General features: G+C 43.3%; 1 protein-coding gene and 1 non-coding gene across 13 annotated transcripts in view; one reads left to right on the top strand and one right to left on the bottom strand.

Annotated features, from left to right (window-relative positions):
• Window positions 1–22,613, top strand: part of GABPB2 (GA binding protein transcription factor subunit beta 2) — an 80,732-nt gene that overhangs the window by 42,777 nt on the left and 15,342 nt on the right. For 11 of the 12 annotated variants that reach the window (XM_066267988.1, XM_066267989.1, XM_066267979.1 and 8 more), the window contains 2 exons: window positions 12,635–12,801; window positions 13,304–15,382. In XM_066267988.1, coding sequence (XP_066124085.1) covers window positions 12,635–12,801; window positions 13,304–13,603 — 467 coding nt within the window. In that variant the 3' untranslated portion in view covers window positions 13,604–15,382. Of the gene's footprint in view, window positions 1–12,634; window positions 12,802–13,303; window positions 15,383–22,613 lie in introns of those variants that run through there. The other variant, XM_066267990.1, reaches the window with a different exon arrangement.
• TRNAI-AAU (transfer RNA isoleucine (anticodon AAU)) lies at window positions 5,848–5,923 on the bottom strand. Its single transcript has one exon. It is a non-coding gene; the product is annotated as a tRNA-Ile (tRNA).

The raw sequence follows: 22,613 nt of genomic DNA, 5'->3' as shown, positions 1-22,613 counted from the left end.
GGTTAGCGTAAGCGCAAGTTGGCAACCTCAGGGTTTTGAACCTGGGTCCTCAGCATCGCAGTCCAATGCTCTATCCACTGCGCCACTGCCTGATCAGGCGCTACATTTTTATTTTTTAAAGGAGAAACATATGTATGATATATTTGCTAATGTATTCATAGATCATCTCTGGGAGGACATTCAGTGATAATATTGATAACATTGATTGGTTTCTGGGGGGACATCTGAGTAGCTGGGATTGATGGGAAGCTTTTTACTGTATATGCTTTTTTTTTTACAGAGACAGTCGAGAGTCAGAAAGAGGGATAGATAGGGACAGACAGACAGGAACGCAGAGAGATGAGAAGCATCAGCCATCAGTTTTTCGTTGTGGCACTTAGTTGTACATTGATTGCTTTCTCATATGTTCCTTGACCGTGGGCCTTCAGCAGACCGAGTAACCCCTTGCTCGAGCTAGCGACCTTGGGTCCAAGCTGGTCAGCCATGTTCAAACCAGTTGAACCTGCGCTCAAGCTGGCGACCTCAGGGTCTTGAACCTGGGTCCTCCGCATCCCAGTCCGACGCTCTATCCACTGCACCTCTGCCTGGTCAGGCTGTATATGCTTTTAATTTTTGAACCATGTGAATGTATTACTTATTTTTCTTTTGTTTTTTGTTTGTTTTCAGTGATAATATTGATAACATTGGTTGGTTTCTGGGGGGACATCTGAGTAGTTTGGGATGGATGGGAAGCTTTTCACTGTATATGCTATTTTTTTTTTTTTTTTACAGAGATAGAGAGTCAGAGAGAGGGATAGACAGGAACAGACAGACAGGAACGGAGAGATGAGAAGCATCAATCATTAGTTTTTCGTTGCTCATTGCGACATCTTAGTTGTTCATTGATTGCTTTCTCATATGTGCCTTGACTGCGGGCCTTCAGCAGACCGAGTAACCCCTTGCTCCAGCCAGCACCCTTGGGTCCAAGCTGGTGAGCTTTTGCTCAAACCAGATGAGCCCGCACTCAAGCTGGTGACCTCGGTGTCTCAAACCTGGGTCCTTGGCATCCCAGTCTGACGCTCTATCCACTGTGCTACTGCCTGGTCAGGCAATGTATCATATTACTTATTCAAAATGTACCTAAGTATTTTATTTATTGATTTTAGAGAGAGAAAGGCGGGGGTGGGTGGGAAGAATGGGAAGCATCAACTAATATACTTCTCATATGTGCCTTGACCAGGCAAGCCAAGAGTTTCAAACCAGTGATTCGGTCAATGGTCCATGCTTTTTCCACTGTACTACCACAGACCAGGCAATCATGGGTTGACACTTGTATGTGTCCTGACTGGGAATCAAACCCACAACCTTGGCATATTGGGACAATTCTCTAACCCACTGATCAACCTGGCCAGGGCCCAACCACACTACTTTTAAAAAATGTGTTTAATCAGACCCAAAGAAAGAACGATGAGATTTTATGAATTATCTGCAGGAAATTTTAAATACCAGACTAAAGTTCTATTTCCACTTATATATATAAGCTGCTTTTCATTGCTACCAATTAATTCAGAGAATACAGTTGACTCAGAGAATATAAGCTAACTCTTTTTGTTTTGGGAGAAAGAAAGAGGGAGTGGGAGGGAGGGAGATGAGAAGCATCAACTTGGAGTTGTGGCACCTTAGTTGTTCATTGATTGCCTTCTCATATGTGCCTTGACCTGGAGGCTCCAGCAGAGCAAGTGACTCCTTGCTCAAGCCAGCAACTTTGGGCTCAAGCCAATGACCATGGGATCATGTCAGTGATCCCATGCTCAAGCTGGTAACCCCACACTGAAGCTGGCAAGCCTGGGGTTTCAAACCTGAGGCCTCAGTGTCCCAGGTCGACTCTTTATCCACTGAGCCACTACCAGTCAGACGATATATAGCTAATTTTTAAATCAATCAAACCAAATAACTAGGTAAACCTTCTGTTTTAATAAAAAATTATAATTCATCTTAAAACCTAAATATAATTTTTAACTTGTTATTTTGAGATAATTTTAGATTCATGTACTTTTGGAAGAAATGATACCTAGAGATCTCATATACATCATCTGATTTCCCCCAGTAGTAACATTTTGCTTAACTATAGTAAAATATCACACAGAGGAAATTGACATTGATAAAAATCCACCAACCTTACTGAGATTTCTTCCCAGTTTTTTATATGCGTTCATTTGTGTGTTTGTGTGTGTACTTAGTTCTATGCAATTTAATACATGTATAATTTTGTGTGAGTACCACCACAGTCAAGACAACAGAATAGTTTCATCACAAGGATCCCTTGTGCTACTCTTTTATGGCCACAGTTAACCTCCCTTTCCACCTTATTCCTAATCCCTGGCAACAACTAACTCCTCTGTTTTTCTTTCTCTATACTTTTGTCATTTCAAGAATGTTACATAAGGGGCTCTGGCAGGATAGCTTGGTTGGTTAGGGCGTCATCCCAAAGTGTGGAGGTTGTTGGTTTGATCAAGGCACATACAGGAACAGCTTGATGTTTCTGTCTGTCCATCTGTCTGTCTTTCTCCCCACCCCCACCCCTGTACCTCTCTCACTGAAATGAATTTTTTAGAAAAAGAATGTTACATAAATGAGATCGTATGTAACATTTTGAGATTGGCTTTTGTCTTTTAGCATAATTTTCTTAAGATCCATCCAAGTTGTTGTCTGTTTGAATAGTTCATTCCTTTTTATTGCTGAATATTATTCCATGATAAGGATGTAACACAGTTTGCTTAACTATTCATCCATTGAAGGATATTTGTTTCTAGTTTTGGACTATCTCTAAAACTGTTATGATCAATCATGTACAGATTTGTGGAAACATAAATTTTCAGTTCTCTGGAATAAATGCCCAAAAGTGCAATTGCTAGGTCATATGGTAAGTGCCTATTTAGTTTTGTAAGAAACTTCCAAACTATTTTCTAGGATGACTGCCATTTTACATTCCTACCAGGAATTTATGAATAATCCAGTTTCTCTACATCATTACCAGTATTTGGTGTTATCACTATGTTTTAAAATTTTAGCCAGCCTGACCAGGCGGTGGCACAGTGGATAGAGCGTCGGACTGGGATGCGGAAGGACCCAGGTTCAAGACCCCAGGATAGCCAGCTTGAGCATGGGCTCATCTGGCTTGAGCAAAAAAGCTCACTGGCATGGACCCAAGGTCACTGGCTCAAGCGAGGGGTTACTCAGTCTGCTGAAGGCCTGCGGTCATGGCACATATGAGAAAACAATCAATGAACAACTACAGTGTCTCAATGAAAAACTGATGATTGATGCTTCTCATCTCTCTCCGTTCCTGTCTGTCTGTCCCTGTCTATCCCTCTATCTGACTCTCTCTCTGTCCCTGTAAAAAAAAAAAAAAAAAATTTAGCCATTCTCAAGGGAAGCAAAAGGTAAAATATACAAATGGGACTATTTTTTTTTGTTTTTGTTTTTGTTTTTTACAGGGACAGAGAGAGAGTCAGAGAGAGGAATAGATAGGGACAGACAGCCTGGAACGGAGAGAGATGAGAAGCATCAATCATCAGTTTTTCATTGCGATACCTTAGTTGTTCATTGATTGCTTTCTCATATGTGCCTTGACCGTGGGCCTTCAGCAGACCTAGTAACCCCTTGCTTGAGCCAACAACCTTGGGTCCAAGCTGGTGACCTTTTTTTTGCTCAAACCTGATGAGCCCGCGCTCAAGCTGGTGACCTCAGGGTCTCGAACCTGGGTCCTTCCGCATCCCAGTCCGACACTCTATCCACTGCGCCACCACCTGGTCAGGCTAAAACGTTTTTGCAGAGCAAAGGAAACCATCAACAAAACAAAGAGACAGCCTACTAAATGGGAGAACATATTTGTTTTGGGGGGGGCTTGTTTTGCTTTTTAAGATTTTAATTTTAATATTTTACTCTTTTTTTAAATTTTTATTTATTTATTTTAGAGAAGAGAGAGACAGAGACAGAGAAAAGGGGAAGAGCAGGAAGCATCAATTCCCATATGTGCCTTGACCAGACAAGTGCAGGGTTTTGAACCGGTGACCTCAGCGTTCTAGGCCAATACTTTATCCATTGCGCCACCACAGGTCAGGCCAGGAGAACATATTTGTTAATGATACATCTGATAAGGGGTTAATATCCAAAATTTATAAACAATCCAATTAAAAAACATGGGCAGAGGATCTGAATATATATGATACTTCTCCAAAGAGTACATACTGATGGCCAGTAGATGCGAAAAGATGCTCAATGTCTCTATTTATCAGAAAAATGCAAATTAAAACTATATACCTGTGAGAATGTCTATCATCAATAAATCAACACCCTAGCTGGGTGGGTCAGTTGGTTAGAGTGTTATCCTAATACATAAATGTTGCAGGTTCGATCCCCAGTTAGGGCACATACAAGAAACAACCAATGAATGCATAAATAAGTGGAACAACAAATTGATGTTTCTCTCTATATATATTCATTTCCCTCTCTCTAATATCAATCAATAAATCTAATTTTTTTTTAATTATAAATCAACAAACAACCAGTATTAGTAAGGATGTGGAGAAAAGGGAACCCTTGTGCACACTTGGGGATTGCAAATTAGTACCACTGCTATGGTAAGCAGTATGAAAGGTCCTCAAAAATTTCGAAATAGAACTACCTTATGACCCAACAATTCCATTTCTGGGCATATATCCAAGGGAACCCAAAACACTAATTAGAAAAGGGATATGCACCCCTATGTTCATCTCACTGTTATTAGCAATAGACAAGATGTAGAAGCAACCCAAGTGTCCATGAGTAGACAGTAGATAAAAATGTAGTGTTACAGTCTGACCAGATGGTGGCGCAGTGGCAAGCTTAGACTGGGACACACAGGACCCAGGTTCAAAACCCTAAAGTCACCAGCTTGAGTACGGGCTCATTCGGCTTGAGCACGGGCTCACCAGCTTGAGCGCAGGATTGCTGGCTTGAGCGTGGGATCATAGACATGATACCATGGTTGCTGGCTTGAGCCCAGAGGTTTCTGGCTTGAAGCCTAAGGTCACTGGCTTGAGCAAGGGGTCACTTGCTCTGCTGTAGGCCCCCCCACCCCCACCCCCGTTAAGTCACACATGAGAAAGCAGTCAATGAACAACTAAGGCGCCGCAATAAAGAATTGATGCTTCTCATCTCTCTCCCTTCTGTCTGTCTGTCCCTATCCGTCTCTTTCTCTCTCTCTCTCTCTGTCACAAAAATAAATAAATCTTATATAAATAAAAATGTAAATGTTCGTTTGTTCAAAATCTTAAATCTCCGAAAGTTCTTTTTTTGTGTATGTGGCAGAGACAGAGCCAGAGAGAGGGACAGATAGGGACAGACAGAAAGGAAGAGAGATGAGAAGCATCAATTCTTCGTTGCAGCTCTTTAGTTGTTCATTGATTGATTTCTCATATGTGCCTTGACTGGGAGGCCACAGCAGACCAAGTGAGCCTTGCTCAAACCAGATGAGTCTGCGCCCAAGTTGGCGACCTCAGGGTTTCTTTATTTTTTATTTAATTTTATTTTTTTTATTTTGTATTTTTCTGAAGCTGGAAACAGGGAGGCAGTCAGACAGACTCCCACATGCGCCCGACCGGGATCCACCCGGCATGCCCACCAGGGGGCGATGCTCTGCCCATCCCGGGCGTCGCTCTGTTGCGACCAGAGCCACTCTAGCTCCTGGGGCAGAGGCCAAGGAGCCATCCCCAGTGCCCGGGCCATCTTTTGCTCCAATGGAGCCTCAGCTGCGGGAGGGGAGGAGAGAGACAGAGAGGAAGGAGAGGGGGAGGGGTGGAGAAGCAGATGGGCGCCTCTCCTGTGTGCCCTGGCCAGGAATCGAACCCGGGACTTCTGTACATTAGGCCGATGCTCTACCACTGAGCCAACCAGCCAGGGCCAAAACCTCAGGGTTTCGAAACCTGGGTCCTCCATGTTCCAGTCCGACACTCTCTCCACTGCGCCGCCACCACCTGGTCAGGCTCTGAAAGTTCTTCACGAAAGTTCTTCACCGATTGCTTTAAAAATTTGACACAACGTTGCATTTGAATAAACATGTGTTTTTATGGGTTTTTTGTTTCTTTGTTTGTTTTTTACACGGACAGAGAGAGAGTCAGAGAGAGGGATAAATATGGACAGACAGCCTGGAACGGAGAGAGATGAGAAGCATCAATCATCAGTTTTTTGTTGCAACACCTTAGTTGTTCATTGATTGCTTTCTCATATGCGCCTTGACCGTGGGCCTTCAGCAGACTGAGTAACCCCTTGCTTGAGCCAGTGACCTTGGGTCCAAGCTGGTGAGCTTTGCTCAAACCAGATGAGCTCGTGCTCAAGCTGGCGACCTCGAGGTCTCAAACCTGGTTCCTCCGCACCCCAGTCCGACGCTCTATCCACTGCGCCACCGCCTGGTCAGGCTGTTTTTATGTTTTTATATACCTACTATTATATAGATGTCACACCTGTGACAGGTAAAAACATGCTTTTTTTGAGAAACAGCTTCATCTGTTGGACGTAAAAATAACACATGCTATACTAAATATTTTATTCTATTTCAATGTTATGGGAGAAATATAAATCGCACATGGCTGAAGATATTTTCCGACAAATACGCAAGGAAAATTCAAATATGAACATGGATTTCACAGCAGAAATCTACAACAAAGCGTTGATAATGATTGAAGATTTGTGCTTAGAAATTGCGAACATTTCCAGTCTACCTGAATCATTACCAGCTAGAAGCAGCAGTCATTGGGACTTGGACGTGAGCTGCAAAGTATAGAATTGTGACAATTCCAGTGCCATGTGGACTTTTCCTGGAGATGGACTTTTACTGGACTCCTGCTCCTTGGGACAGCTCCTAACAGACTGAACTGGGGTTGCGTTGCATTTTTCAGGGATTTGGCATGGTGTTGGGGCCAACTTGGACTTGGTGAACATGTTAAGGACTCTTTTATGGATTCTTGCTGTATTGGCCAAGAGTTTGCTTAAAGGCTTTAATCACTGTAAAGAAAAAAATAGAAGACTGGATAAAGAAGATGTGGCACATATACACCATGGTATACTATTCAGCCATAAGAAATGATGACATCGGATCACTTTACAACAAAATGGTGGGATCTTGATAACATTATACAGAGTGAAATAAGTAAATCAGAAAAAAACAAGAACTGCAGGATTCCATACATGGGTGGGACATAAAAACGAGACTAAGAGATATGGACAAGAGTGTGGTGGTTATGGGGGGTGGGGGGAGGGAAGGAGGGGGCGAGGGAGAGGGAGGGGCACAAAGAAAACTAGATAGAAGGTGACGGAGGACAATCTTTCTTTGGGTGATGAGTATGCAACAGAATTGAATGACAAGATAACCTGGACATGTTTTCTTTGAATATATGTACCCTGATTTATTGATGTCACCCCATTAAAATACAAATTTATTTATTAAAAAAAAATCGCGAACAAAGTTCTCAATCAATTGGGAATGCCATCACCGAATTGATCTGCTGCTGCTTCATTTGATGTAGAATTGCATCGTGAACAAAATTACAACACGGGTGATCTTTTGTCGTATGTGCAGTCAAATATTCCTAAGCTAACGCTTGAGCAAAAAGGCATTTACGATCAAATAATGCAAACTGTCAATAACGAGGTTGGAGAAATCTTCTTAGATGTGCCAGGAGGAATTGGTAAAACATTCTTAATTAGGTTGATTCTGGCAACAATTCGAACCCAAGATGACATAGCCTTAGCTCTTGCGTCATCCGGAATAGCTGTAATATTGCTACCAGGTGAAAGAACTGCTCATCTGCTTTGAAATTGCCATTGAACATGCAATTCATTGAAACTCCCATATGCAACATTTCCAAAGCATCCAGCATGGGAGAAGTATTGCAGAAATGCAAACTTATTGTTTGGGATGAATGCACAATGGCACACAAAAAAATCTCTCGAGGCTCTTGGGGACCAGGGATCCCCAAACTACGGCCCATGGGCTGCATGCAGCCCCCTGAGGCCATTTATCCGGCCCCCATTGCACTTCCAGAAGGGGCACCTCTTTCATTGGTGGTCAGTGAGAGGAGCACATTGACCATCTCATTAGCCAAAAGCAGGCCCATAGTTCCCATTGAAATACTGGTCAGTTTGTTGATTTAAATTTACTTGTTCTTTATTTTAAATATTGTATTTGTTCCCATTTTGTTTTTTTACTTTAAAATAAGATATGTGCAGTGTGCATAGGGATTTGTTCATAGTTTTTTTTTTATAGTCCGGCCCTCCAACGGTCTAAGGGACAGTGAACTGGCCCCCTGTGTAAAAAGTTTGGGGACCCCTGCTCTTTATCAATCATTGCAAGATTTGCGTGGAAACATCAGACCACTTGGGAATGCATTAATATTGCTACAGGAGCCTGACCAGGTGGTGGCGCAGTGGATAGAGCATTGGACTGGGATGCAGAGGAGTCAGGTTTGAGACCCTGAGGTCGCCAGCTTGAGGGCGGGCTCATCTGATTTGAGAAAAGCTCACCAGCTTGGACCCAAAGTCGCTGGCTTGAGCAAGGGGTTACTCAGTCTTCTGAAGGCCCACGGTCAAGGCACATATGAGAAAGCAATCAATGAACAACTAAGGTGTCACAATGAAAAACTAATGATTGATGCTTCTCATCTCTCTCTGTTCCTGTCTGTCTATCCCTCTCTCTGACTCTGACTCTGTCTCTGTAAAAAAAAAAAAAAAAAAAAAAAAAAAAAAATTGCTTGCAGGAGATTTCAGGCAGACATTACCTATAATTCCTTGATTGACACCAGCTGATGAAATAAATGCTTGCCTGAAATACTCTACTTTGTGGCGACATGTAAAGACGTTAAAATTAACTACAAATATGCATGTCCAGCTGCAAAACGATCGATCAGCTGAGATATTCTCACTTCAATTGCTGGAAATTGGGAACAGAAAGATGCCGGTTGATCTGACCTCAGGATGAATTTTATTGCCTCATAACTTCTGCAATTTAGTGACGTCAAAAGAAGAATTGGTTGAAAAAATATTTCCCAATATTCAAACCAATTATAAGAATCACGATTGGCTGAGTGAACAAGCTATTCTTGCGGCCAAGAACAAAGACGCCTACGAACTTAATAACATTATTCAGTCTAACATTCAAGGCGAGGCAGTCACATACAAGTCCATCAACACTGTTGTGGAAGCAGATGAAGCGGTTAATTATCCAACAGAATATTTAAATTCACTCGATCTATCAGGGATGCCACCGCAGGTACTGCAATTGAAAATCAGCGTGCCAATTATGTTGCAAAATACAAACCAGCCAAAGCTTTGCAACGGCACATGGCTTGCAGTAAAAAAATTAATGAGCAACGTCGTAGAAGCCATAATTTTTTTTTTTTTTTTTTTTCCATTTTTCTGAAGCTGGAAACAGGGAGAGACAGTCAGACAGACTCCCGCATGCGCCCGACCGGGATCCACCCGGCACGCCCACCATGGGGCGACGCTCTGCCCACCAGGGGGCGATGAGAAGCCATAATCTTGACGGGACCTTTCAAAAGTGAAGATGTCCTCATTCCTCGCATTCCTGATTCTAATGGATATGCCAGTTCAATTTAAGAGATTGGAGTTCCCAATTCGATTGGCGTTTGCAATCACCATTAACAAAGCTCAGGGCTAATCTTTAGAATTGTGCGGTTTAGATCTAGACACAGATTGCTTCTCACATGGACACTATATGTTGTGTGTTCTAGAGTCGGCAAACCAGACAACCTCTATATCTGCACAGACAATGGAACAACAAAAAATATTGTATACCCTCAAGCATTGTGAAAAACATATTAGAAACGTACACTTTCTCTTTTCTTTCTTTTCCATTTAACCAGGATGAGCCACAGCAATGCATGGCCAGGTACAGCTAGTAAATAAATAAAAACATAGTGGTACAGTCCTGGCCAAATAACTGGGTTGGTTGGAGTATCATCCTGATACATAAAGGTTGAGGATTCGTTCCCTGGTAAGGGCACATACAGGAACAGATTGGTGTTTCTGTTTTCCTTCCTTTCTCTAAAATCATACAGTAAAACGTACATTTAAGAAAATAGCAGTGGTACATAACTGTCAACTGGTGGTTGTTGGTGTTAATTCAATGTCACCAGGAATCCCCAACTTGGAGTGTGATAAAGAAAGAAACTTTATTCAGGGCAAACAACTCAATGGTGATACAGCACAGCAGTGAAAACACAACTCTGGAACAGCTCAGTTGTGATACAATATAGCTGTGAAAACAGCACAGGTATGGAACAGCTCAATTGTGATACACATTGCTGTGGAAACAACACAGCAGCTAGGTGGCCCCCAGGGTCAGCCCCTTCTTTAGTTAGGCAGCTCAGCTCAGCACCTCTTCCAATTTGCTCTTCAGTGTTTCAGCTCTAGCCAGGGGGATGGCAGTCTTCAGTCTAAAGTAAAAAGGGAAAGTGCATTTCAGCCAGAGGGGAGCTGGCTTATCTGGATAGAAGTCCCTGCCCCTCATCCCTGAATGGTCCATCCTCATACAAATGAGGATTCCAAATCCTTACAGTTTGATTGGTCCAAATCAACCTGACCAGAATAGAGCTTCTGTTACTGGTCAGAGCTACAGAGCTTCGAGTGGATGGGGAAAGCCTCAGTCCTATTGATTGAAGTAGGATTCCAGGAACTCCTTTATAAGGGCTGGTTCAGATGGCAGAGATGCAGTTCAATACAGATTTTGCTCTCAAGTGTAGTTTGCATGAAAGGCTCTTGTGTAGAAATGGCTGCTAGGTTCTGTTTGTGTGTTTGTTTTTTTATTTTTTATTTTTTTGGTATTTTTCTGAAGCTGGAAATGGGGAGGCAGTCAGACTCCCGCATGCCCCCGACCAGGATCCACCTAGTATGCCCACCAGGGGGCTATGCTCTGCCCATCCGGGGCATCACTCTGTTGTGACCAGAGCCACTCTAGTGCCTGAGGCAGAGGCCATGGAGCCATCCTCAGTGCCCAGGCCATCTTTGCTCCAATGGAGCCTTGGCTGTGGGAGGGGAAGAGAGAGACAGAGAGGAAGGAGAGGGGGAGCAGTGGAGAAGCAGATGGGTGCTTCTCCTATGTGCCCTGGCCGGGAATCAAACCTGGGACTTCCGTATGCTAGGCCAACGCTCTACCACTGAGCCAACGGGCCAGGGCTGTGTGTTTGTTTTTATTTATTTTATTTTATTTATTTAAAAAAAAATTTTTTTTTTACAGAGACGGAGAGTCAGAGAGAGGGATAGACAGACAGGAACGGAGAGATGAGAAGCATCAATCATTAGTTTTCCGTTGAGTGTTGCAACACCTTAGTTGTTCATTGATTGCTTTCTCACATGTGCCTTGACCTCGGGCCTTCAGCAGACCAAGTAACCCCTTGCTTGAGTCAGGGGTTGACCTTGGGCCCAAGCTGGTGAGCTTTTTGCTCAAGCCAGATGAGCTGCGCTCAAGCTGGCAACCTCAGGGTCTCGAACCTGGGTCCTCTGCATCCCAGTCCGACGCTCTATCCACTGCGCCACCACCTAGTCAGGCTGTGTGTGTGTGTGTGTGTTTAATTTGAGCCCAGTTAGCTATCACGAGTCCTTAGTAGGTGTATTCATTCTCAGGTTCACACTATATAAAACAATATTACTCAACCTTAAAATCAAATGAAATCTTACCGTTTGCAACAACATAGACCTAGAGCAGTGGTTTTTGACCATCGGTCCATGGACTAGTGCCAGTCAATGAAAGTTTATTAACCACCCTGATGTTGCATGAAGATTAAAGACCCAATGATTATAAACTCTATAATCCTCATACAACATCAGGGTGGTTAACTCTTCTGCGGACTGGCACTGGTCCGCAGACTAGCAGTTGAAAACTACTGGGTTAGAACATCATCCCAATAATACATCCAGATTGTGGGTTCAGGCCCTGGCCGGTTGGCTCTGGTAGAGCGTCGACCTGGCGTGCGGAAGTCCCGGGTTTGATTCCCGGCCAGGGCACACAGGAGAAGCACCCATCTGCTTCTCCACCCCTCCCCCTCTCCTTCCTCTCTGTCTCTCTCTTCCCCTCCTGCAGCTGAGGCTCCATTGGAGCAAAGATGGCCCGGGCGCTGGGGATGGCTCCTCGGCCTCTGCCCCAGGTGCTAGAGTGGCTCTGGTCACAATGAGTGACGCCCCGGAGGGGCAGAGTATCGCCCCCTGGTGGGCAGAGTATCGCCCCCTGGTGGGCAGAGCGTCGCCCCCTGGTGGGCGTGCTGGGTGGATCCCAGTCGGGCACATGCGGGAGTCTGTCTGACTGTCTCTCCCCGTTTCCAGCTTCAGAAAAATACAAAAAAAAAAAAAAAAGATTGTGGGTTAAATCCCTGGTCAGGCACAAAGGAGAATCAACAAATGACTGCATAAGTAGAACAACAAATTGATATTTCTCCTCTCTTTCTCCCTTCCTCTCTAAAATAAATATTTTAAAATAAAATGCAAAGGCATATAAAAATAATATATCAAAGAATATTTCAGTTTATTTTGTAGTTTGAAACAGTAAAACCTCTTTGTTTTACAATGTATTCATCACCTCCAATTGGTGTCCTTTGCCTTGTAGTTCTCACTGTACCTGCTGGTCAGGTTGCAGAGGAGACTATAATTGAAGAAGAAGAAGAAGAAGAAGAAGAAGAAGAAGAAGAAGAAGAAGAAGAAGCAGCAGAGAAGTTGCCATTGACTAAGAAACCAAGGATAGAGGAGGTGACAAACAATGTGGAGGAAAGCAAGGTAATATTTTTAGCAGTGTGGAGAAAAGAGAAACTAAAGAATCAAAAGCCAAAACTTTAGCCTGACCAGGCAGTGGCGCAGTGGATAGAGCATCGGACTGGGATGTGGAGGACCCAGGTTCAAGACCCCAAGGTCGGGCTCATCTGGTTTGAGCAGAGCTCACCAGCTTGGACCCAAGGTCGCTGGCTCAAGCAAGGGGTTACTCAGTCTGTTGTAGCCCCATGATCAAGGCACATAGGAGAAAGCAATCAATGAACAAGTCAAGTTCCACAATGAAAAACTGATGATGATGATTGATGCTTCTCATTTCTCCGTTCCTATCTGTCTGTCCCTATCTTTCCCTCTCTCTGACTCTCTCTCTCTGTCTCTGTAAAAAAAAAAAAAAAAAAAAAAAAAAGCCAAAACTTTAAAGGCCTGAACTCTTCTTTATCTTTTTGTGTACTCTCTGGATAATCTGTGATCAGAAATTCTTACCTGGTGGTGACGTGGTTTACTTTCACAGGAAGGCACTGAAAGAGAGCTACTACAGCAGCAGCTCCAAGAGGCCAATCGAAGAGCCCAGGAATACCGACACCAGCTCCTAAAGAAGGAGCAGGAGGCGGAACAGTACCGCCTCAAGCTGGAGGCGATGGCCCGACAACAGCCCAATGGAGTTGATTTCACCATGGTTGAAGACGTGCCTGAGGTAGATGCTGTAGTAGTCACAGAAGGGGAGATGGAAGAGAGAGAGACTGAAGTGACTGGGGCAGGTGCGACCACAGAGCCTCACACTGGAGTTTCCATGGAAACTGTTTCATCTTAACATAAAAGGGACACAATTTGTACTGTTATTCTTTTTCCTCTTTTTAAAAGAAAATACAGAGGATGAACCTTGTATAAAAATTAAGAATGACCTTAAGAAGAAAACTATCACAGGGTATAATTCTTGGGCCTCAATAAGGCTCTCTATGCAACTGGAAAAATCAAAACCAAATTTAGGGAACAGTTCTTCTGAGGAACCAAAAAAATGACCAAAATTTTCAGCTTACACCATTGCTTTAAGCATAGAGGTAAAAGAATGCTGCATGTTGTAGATTGTAACTGACCTTTTTTTATTAAAAAGTTTTACTTTCTATCAAAAGATTTTTTAAAGATAATATTCCTGATATGGACCCACCCAGATCCTTTAATAGTTGTATCATAAAGTGACCTGAAAATTTGCCTTAGATTTATGATGTGTATCTGTTACAGAAGAAAACTAATTGGGAGGAAATTTCAGAGTAAGCTTTGGGGAAGAAAAAAAAGACATATTCCACTTCCAAAGGAGCAGGCACTTCCCACTGTCCTGAATTAATTTCACTGAAAAGGAATTTGTGCTTGCCTGACTAAATTTGCATCCATTGTGTGTCCGTAGCTCAGCTGCCAGTTTAAGAAACTGAAATATAATTTTTTTTTCTGGGACAGAGGGACAGATAGGGACAGACAGGAAGGGGAGAGAGATGAGAAGCATCAATTCTTCATTGCGGCTCCTTAGTCTCCTTAATTGTTCATTGATTGCTTTCTCATATGTGCCTTGATCAGGGGACTGCAGCAGAGCTAGTGATCCCTTGCTCAAGACAGCAACCTTGGGCTTCAAGCCAGCGACCATGGGATCATGTCTATGATCCCATGCTCAAGCCAGCGACCCCGCACGCAAGCTGGTGAGCCCACACTCAAGCCAGTGACATTGGGGTTTCGAACCTGGGACCTCCATGTCCCAGTCCAACGCTCTATCCACTGCGCCACCACCTGGTCAGACTGAAATATAACTTTTAAAAACTGGAAAGGAAAGAAAACTTGTTTATGTGGAGAAGTGTATATAAATCCCAAATCCTCCAGGCTGTGCTTTCACCATGCTGGGAAATGGCCCAAAAGAGGCTTGTGGGGTTATGAAACAATCTGGTGTTGAAATACAAACTTTGCTCTGGCTGGATTTTATAAAATTGCCATCAGGAGGGTAGTCTGTTGTTATATCAACTTGCTTCCAACCATTTATTTATGTAATATCAAGCTTTAATAGCAATTCTCTAATTTTATAAAATTTTGTTGACTTTTCTAAGGTGCCTTTCGAGTGTACGTGATATCCTCTTAAACACAATAAAAGAAGGGGGTAAGAGAGACGAATACTGAGGATGTTGTACAGTTTTGTGGCCATTTGATTTGGGGTGAGTGAATTGCTGTTTCCTTAAGGTTGGACCTTATGCAGAGCTTTTGTGCCTGTAAGTGCTCAGTGTATGCCAGCAAAGGGAGTAAGACCTATCAGTGCCATAGAGTAAGGAACCAAAGATTCTGGCCAGATACTTCATCTGCCTTATCCCTTCTCTCCCACTCTGACTGCTTCCTTTGCCTAGACACTTTTGGAAAGTGTTTTATTAGTTTCTTGCCAGCTTGGAGTTTTTTCAAAAGAAAGGGAAATGTGAATGGCGGTAGTGAAGAGGTTCATTACAGAGATTATGGCTTTGCAGTTGGACCCTCAGCATTCTTGACTTGCTTGTTTGCTTTGTTGTAAATGACGAGAAGAAACCAGAGGAGGATGTGCCAAGTAAACATTTGAATGACTGTATTGAATATGGTTTTCTTAATCAGCGATCACAGGAAAGCATACATTTTTAATTTGGAATAAAACTTGACAGTTAACATGGTTCTATTTACCTTGATTAGTGAAGTAATTTGCCATAATTTTCCAGAGGTGAAAAGTCATTTGGGGTTCAAAATAATCTGAAAATATAACTCTCCAAACCAAATCTAACAAACAGAATTGGCTATTAGCTGCTTCTAGGCAAAAATGTCAGTTTTGATTTCAATATTGACAATTGGCCACCTTAGCTCGGTTTTCTTCATGAACTTGAGAACTTTCCAGATAAACAGAGATTCCTCTGGCTGTTTGAGAATGATGGTGAAATGCAGAGGAGCCTAGATAAGGGTGAGGAGAAAATTATAGTATCTGCTGTCAAATTGTCCTGTTTGTTTGTGATGGGGGTTTTTTAGTCTTTTTGTGAACCAGGTGCTAACAATAAGCTGCTATTGTGTGCCATTGCAGAGCCTTAGCTTTAACTATAGATGGACCGAGTGTCATTTTAAGAACTTTTTTTTGTGTGTGTAACAGAGACAGAGAGAGGGACAGATAGGGACAGACAGACAGGAAGGGAGAGAGATGAGAAGCATAAATTCTTCGTTGTGGCACCTTAGTTCATTGATTGCCTTCTCATATGTGCCTTGACTAGGGGGGCTCCAGCAGAGTGAGGGAGCCCTTACTCAAGCTAGTGAGCCTTGCTCAAACCAGATAAGGCCATGCTCAAGATGGTGACCTTGGGGTTCTGAATCTGGGTCCTCCGTGTCCCAGTCTAACACTCTATTTACTGCTCCACGGCTTGGTCAGTCCCAAGTGTCACTTTAGATGTGTTGTGTTTATGTTCTCAGTGTATATGTTGACTTTATTTCCTTTTTTTTCCTTTCCTATTAAGGGAGTGGAGGTTAACAGCAGTGCAGATAATATCCAGCCCAGCCACCTTATTCTCTAGGATAGCTCCTGATTGGGAGTGAGCAGTTTCTATCCAACACTCCCTTTTTTTTTTTCTCAATCTTTTTTTTTTTTTCATTTTAGAGAGGAGAGGGAGGAAGGGAGAGAGAGAGAGAGAGGAGAGACAGAGAGAGAGAGAGAGAGAAGGGGGGAGGAGCTGGAAGCATCAACTCCCATATGTGCCTTGACCAGGCAAGCCCAGGGTTTTGAACCGACTACCTCAGTATTTCCAGGTCGACGCTTTATCCACTGCGCCACCACAGGTCAGGCCAACACTCCCTTTTGAATACACAGAGTCCCTACTCTTTAGGGGAATTGTTTTATCAGTTCTTATTACCGTATTTCCCCATGTATAAGATGCACCATTTTTGGGAAAAATTTGGCATCTAAAAACTGGATGCATTCTATACAGTGATTGTAGATATTTTTACTTACATTTCCCGTTTTTTCACACCTGATGAGGAATTGTATGAATTTTATGATGAATAAAACTTCAGTTCAATAACTATGTAATACTTTTTTTTTTCAAATTTCAGGCCACAAAATTAAGGTCCGTCTTATACATGGGAGCGTCTTATACATGGCAAAATACAGTATCTTTCTGTAGGAGGCTATTCCCACACACAGAAAGGTATTTAATACAGCCCAAGTCCTTCTTTCTTTTTCCAAGTCATTTTTGATGATGGGTCTCTGAGATTGGGAGTTAAAGGAGAGGCTGGGATAAGGAGAGAGAGAGGAAATGTCTGGAAAAGGGTGGGTAGCAAAAAGGTATTTGTTTTTATTTACTTGAAATAGACTGCCTGACCAGGTGGTGGCGCAGTGCATAGAGCGTCAGACTGGGATGCCGAGGACCCAGGTTCGAGACCCTGAGGTCGCCAGCTTGAGCATGGGCTCATCTGGTTTGAGCAAAAGCTCACCAGCTTGGACTCAAGGTCACTGGCTCGAGCAAGGAGTTACTTGGTCTGCTGAGGCCCACGGTCAAGGCACATATGAGAAAGCAATAAATGAACAACTAAGGTGTCACAATGCTCAATGAAAAACTAATGATTGATGCTTCTCATCTCTCTGTTCCTGTCTGTCTGTCCCTGTCTATCCCTCTTTCTGACTCTGAAAAAAAAAAGAGAGAAAAAAAAAAGAAAAGACCAATTAGCATCCCAGAGAAGGGAAATAAGATTTGGTCTCCAGTTGTATTGTGGTGGAGAGGAGAAGTCAGGATCCTTTAAAGTAGTTAGAACTTAAACATTAAATGCATTAATGGCAATACCATTTTATGATTTTGCATTTCTTTCGGGATCAGCCATGGAAGCTGCGGAAATGTTGCTAGATCTTCTGGGTTAGGGGATTCCAAGCTGCCTGTGCCAACGTTAGATTACAGAGAAGGTTCAGAGTTGGTTCTAGAGCAGAAAAAACCTGGAGCCAAGGATGACTGCCTACTTTAAATAAAGCTGCTTAAATAATATTTATTATTTTTTTTAATTTATTTTTTATTTATTCATTTTAGGAGAGAGAGAGACAGAGAAAGAATGAGAGAGAGAGAGAGAGAGAGAGGAGAGACAGAGAGAGAGAAGGGGGGAAGAGCTGGAAGCATCAACTCCCATATGTGCTTTGACCAGGCAAGCTCAGGGTTTCAAACCGGCAACCTCAGCATTTTGAGATCAACACTTTATCCACTGCGCCACCACAGGTCAGGCCAATATTTATTTTTTAACAGAGACAGAGAGACGGATAGATAGGGACAGACAGACAGGAACGGAGATAGATGAGAAGCATCAATCATTAGTTTTTCGTTGCGACACCTTAGTTGTTCATTGATTGATTTCTCATATGTGCCTTGACTGTGGGCCTTCAGCAGACTGAGTAACCCCTTGCTCGAGCCAGCAACCTTGGGTCCAAGCTGGTGAGCTTCGATCAAATCAGATGAGCCCGCGCTCAAGCTGGCGACCTCGGGGTCTGAAACCTGGGTTCTCCACATCCCAGTCCAACGCTCTATCAACTGCGCCACCGCCTAGTCAGACAAACTGCTTTAATAATATCTTAAATAAAGCTGCCTTAATAATATCAGTGTTAATAAAGGACTTTTACACTGTACCTTTGCATTTTTATACTAAGCCTACCACCCAAGAAGAGAAAAAAATCTTAACATTTCTGTTCTTGTTCCTGGATTCAGGGAAATTACTTATAAATGTGTACATTCTCTTCCTGTCACTACCTCTATGGGATCTCTTCTTTGTAATGCCAGAGTTGAGGTCTTTTAACTGCAATATGGGAGAACTTGGCTTTAGTTTTTCTGTGTTTTGAACTCAGTGCCTTAAAAGATGTTCATTTTCTGTCAGATCTTTGTGCAGCTTTTTTTTTTTTTTTAACAGAGACAGAGAGAGAGGGACTGATAGGGACAGACAGAAAGGGAGAGAGATGAGAAGCATCAATTCTTCGTTGCGGCTCCTTAGTTGTTTATTGATTGCTTTCTCATATGTGCCTTGACTGGGGGGCTACAGCAGAATGAGTGACCCCTTGCTCCAGCCAGCGACCTTAGGCTTCAAGCCAGCAACCTTTGGGCTCAAGCCAGTGACCCCACACTCAAGCTGGTGAACACATGTTCAAGCAGACAACCTTAGGGTCTTGAACCTGGGTCCTCCGCATCCCAGTCTGACGCTCTATCCACTGCACCACTGCCTGGGCAGGCCTGTATTCAGCTTTGCCCTTCTGCCTTCTTCAGCCTTACCCTGGCATTATTAAAATTTGTCTGCTTAGTAATGTCAGAAATATATGGTATACAAAATTACTCTCTTTATTCTGATGTAAAAGAAATTAATTTACTTGAGAGTTCCCCAGTTGAAGTTAGATATTGTGTGACCACGGATTTTTAATGCCCTTTTGTTGGGTATATATTAGTGTGTATGTTTATAAACATATAGAGATTTTCTAGCCTATTTATTCGAGGTTCAACCTGATACAACCTGGAAATATTTTTATTTCATTAAATGCATGAGAGTGAGTTTCTTTGGATTTACTAACAGGCCTGAGGAAGGAAAAGCATTGCTTTGGCTCTTCTCTGAGAGGTGTGCTCTAAGAAGCGGTAATGAGAAACCTAAGCAGTAAAGCCCCAGGGAGAGCCAGTACCTGGCTTCGCAGAGATTTGTTTAGCATGTAGTGATGACACCACATAAGCTGAAAGTCAGATCAGTGCCAGGTTAGAGATGGAGCTGCCAGGCCACAGAGAAAGCCTCCTTTCCACGCCTATTGCAGCTGTGTCAACTGGTGCTTATACAATCTCTTACACCTCTGAACAGGAGAAATCCTAGATAAAGCACCATGGCAGAAAGAGCAGACATTCTGTACATCTACATTCCCAGCTTAAAAATCTCATCTTTGTGAGAGTGATTATTTTGAGAAGGCTTGTGTGGCCTTGTCCTAACAAACAACATTATGGACTAACAGAGCTAGAAGTTTGATGCAGATAGTGAACCTTCCCATAAGTTTAATCTTGAGTGAGAATCAGTTTTTGTCCCTGATTTTTGGATACTGGCCTCCTATTCTCTACTCTCTACTCAGACATCTCTGTATGGCCAGGAAAAAAGCTTAAGAATGGAATACGTGTTGCCTAACCAAGTGGTGGCACCATGGATAGAGCATCGGCCTGGGATGCTGAGGGCCCAGGGTCAAAATCCCGAGGTCACAGGCTTGAGCGTGGAATCATAGACATGACCCCATGGTCGCTGGCTTGAACAAGGGGTCACTCGCTCTGCTGTAGCGCCCCACACACACATCAAGGCACACATGAGAAAGCAATCAATTAAAAACTAAGGTGCCGCAACAAAGAATTGATGCTTCTCATCTCTCTCCCTTCTGTCTGCTGTCTGTTCCTATCTGTCCCTCTCTCTCTCAAAAAAATAAATAAATAAAGAAAGAAGTGGAATACTTGTCAAGACCACCTGTGCTGCTCCAGGGTCTTACCTATCTCTATGTAATATTTTCCTTCATAGTTAGAACTCTATTTCTTACACCAATACATTCAGCAAGAATATGAATTTGAATTAAGTAGCTTTGAATTTATGGTGCTGCCTTTTATTTTATTTTTTTGAGCCTCTCTAGGATTAGAGGGTGGGGTGACATTTCTAGACTCTATAGTAGCAATTTGGCTTGTTAATGGCAGGAAATTGTGCTTCCTTATATCTCTGTTCTCCTCCCCTTTCCTAACTACTTTGCTTCTTTGACCCTATTGTTCTTATCTCTTGAGTCTTTCCCAGGAACTAGAATTTTTTTTTTTTTTTTTTTTTTTTTTTTTTGCATTTTTCTGAAGCTGGAAACAGGGAGAGACAGTCAGACAGACTCCCGCATGCGCCCGACCGGGATCCACCCGGCACGCCCAGCAGGGGGCGATGCTCTGCCCACCAGGGGGCGATGCTCTGCCCATCCTGGGCGTCGCCATGTTGCGACCCTCCTGGGTGTCGCCATGTTGCGACCAGAGCCACTCTAGCGCCTGGGGCAGAGGCCACAGAGCCATCCCCAGCGCCCGGGTCATCTTTGCTCCAGTGGAGCCTTGGCTGTGGGAGGGGAAGAGAGAGACAGAGAGGAAGGCGCGGCGGAGGGGTGGAGAAGCAAATGGGCGCTTCTCCTATGTGCCCTGGCCGGGAATCGAACCCGGGTCCTCCGCACGCTAGGCCGACGCTCTACCGCTGAGCCAACCGGCCAGGGCCCCAGGAACTAGAATTTAATTAGTAGGTCATTTGTAATCTATGGGCCTTGTTTTTCCTTTTTCCGCTCCCTTTTATCCCTGCTACATATTTTGTTTCTTCTGAAGTGGTTTGTTTCTGAGAATTTAGGTCACACTCTCTAATCCTGTGCTTCCTAGTTGATTTCAGGCAACTTGCTCTATCAGTAATGATGTCAGGTCCCTTCTCTAGTGTGTTGCCCTGTATACTGACCTACTGCCAAAGTGTTACATGTTGGGGTAGAGGGTAGGGGTGTTGGAGATTGTGGGGATAAGGAGAGAAAGTGTGGATGGGGTACCTTAGATGCTTCTTAAAATGTCCTATTTTAGGTTGTCTGACAGCTTCATGTACAGTGTTTTAGGATAACTTAAATATACTTTTTTATTTAGGATTTTAATAAAATAAGGTTTCATTCTGATGAGCAAGTTTGTGTGTATGCATGTGTGAGTGAGCATTTGTATGTACATACGCCTATACAGATCTATATTATATATACAGTTTTTGTACTGTCATTTAAAATAAGATATTTCTTAATAAAATATCAAAGTCTGGCCCTGGCCAGTTGGCTCAGTGGTAGAGCGTCGGCCTGGCATGCAAGGGGTCCTGGGTTCGATTCCCAACCAGGGCACACAGGAGAAGCGCCCATCTGCTTCTCCACCCCTCCCCGTCTCCTTCCTCTCTGTCTCTCTCTTCCCCTCCCGCAGCGAGGCTCCATTGGAGCAAAGATGGCCTGGGCGCTGGGGATGGCTCCTTGGCCTCTGCCCCAGGCGCTAGAGTGGCTCTGGTCGCAACAGAGCGACGCCCTGTAGGGGCAGAGCATCGCGCCCTGGTGGGCAGAGCGTCACCCCCTGGTGGGCGTGCCGGGTGGATCCTGGTCGAGCGCATGCGGGAGTCTGTCTGTCTCTCCCCGTTTCCAGCTTCGGAAAAATACAAAAAAATAAATAAATAAATAAAATATCAAAGTTTTACCATTTCACGGTGTCACTGAAATTTTTTACAGGGGTAGGAGGAGGGAGGAAAGGTAAAGGCGGAAAATGATGGAAGGTTGCTTGACTTTGGGTGGTGAACACACAATACAGTGTACAGATGATAAATTATAGAATTGTACACCTGAAACCTATATATTTTTGGGGGGTTTCTTTGAAATATGTATAATTTTATTAACCAATTTCACCCCAGTAAATTTAATAAAATAAGTTAATTAGTCCCGACCCAGTAGCTCAGTTGGTTAGAACATTGTCCTGACATGCCAAGGTTGTGGGTTTGATCCCAGGTCAGGGCACATACAAATATCAACCAATGCACTGCCTAGGTGGGTCAGGGGATAGAGCGTTCTCCTGACACACCTAGGTCGTAGGAACAATCCCTGGTCACATACAAGAAGCAATCAATGAGTGCACAACTAGATGGAACAACTATGTAGAACAAAGAGTTACTGCTTTTCTCCCTTTCTCTCTCTCTCTCCCCTTGTATCCCTCCATCAAATCAATGGAAAAAAATTTTTTTCAATATTTTATTGATTTTTAGAGAGGAGGTGTGTGTGTAAGAGAGAGAGAGAGAAG

Source organism: Saccopteryx bilineata, chromosome 3 (assembly GCF_036850765.1).
Source record: "Saccopteryx bilineata isolate mSacBil1 chromosome 3, mSacBil1_pri_phased_curated, whole genome shotgun sequence".
NCBI classification, from domain to species: domain Eukaryota; kingdom Metazoa; phylum Chordata; class Mammalia; order Chiroptera; family Emballonuridae; genus Saccopteryx; species Saccopteryx bilineata.
This window is presented reverse-complemented; position numbering and strand designations above follow the sequence as displayed.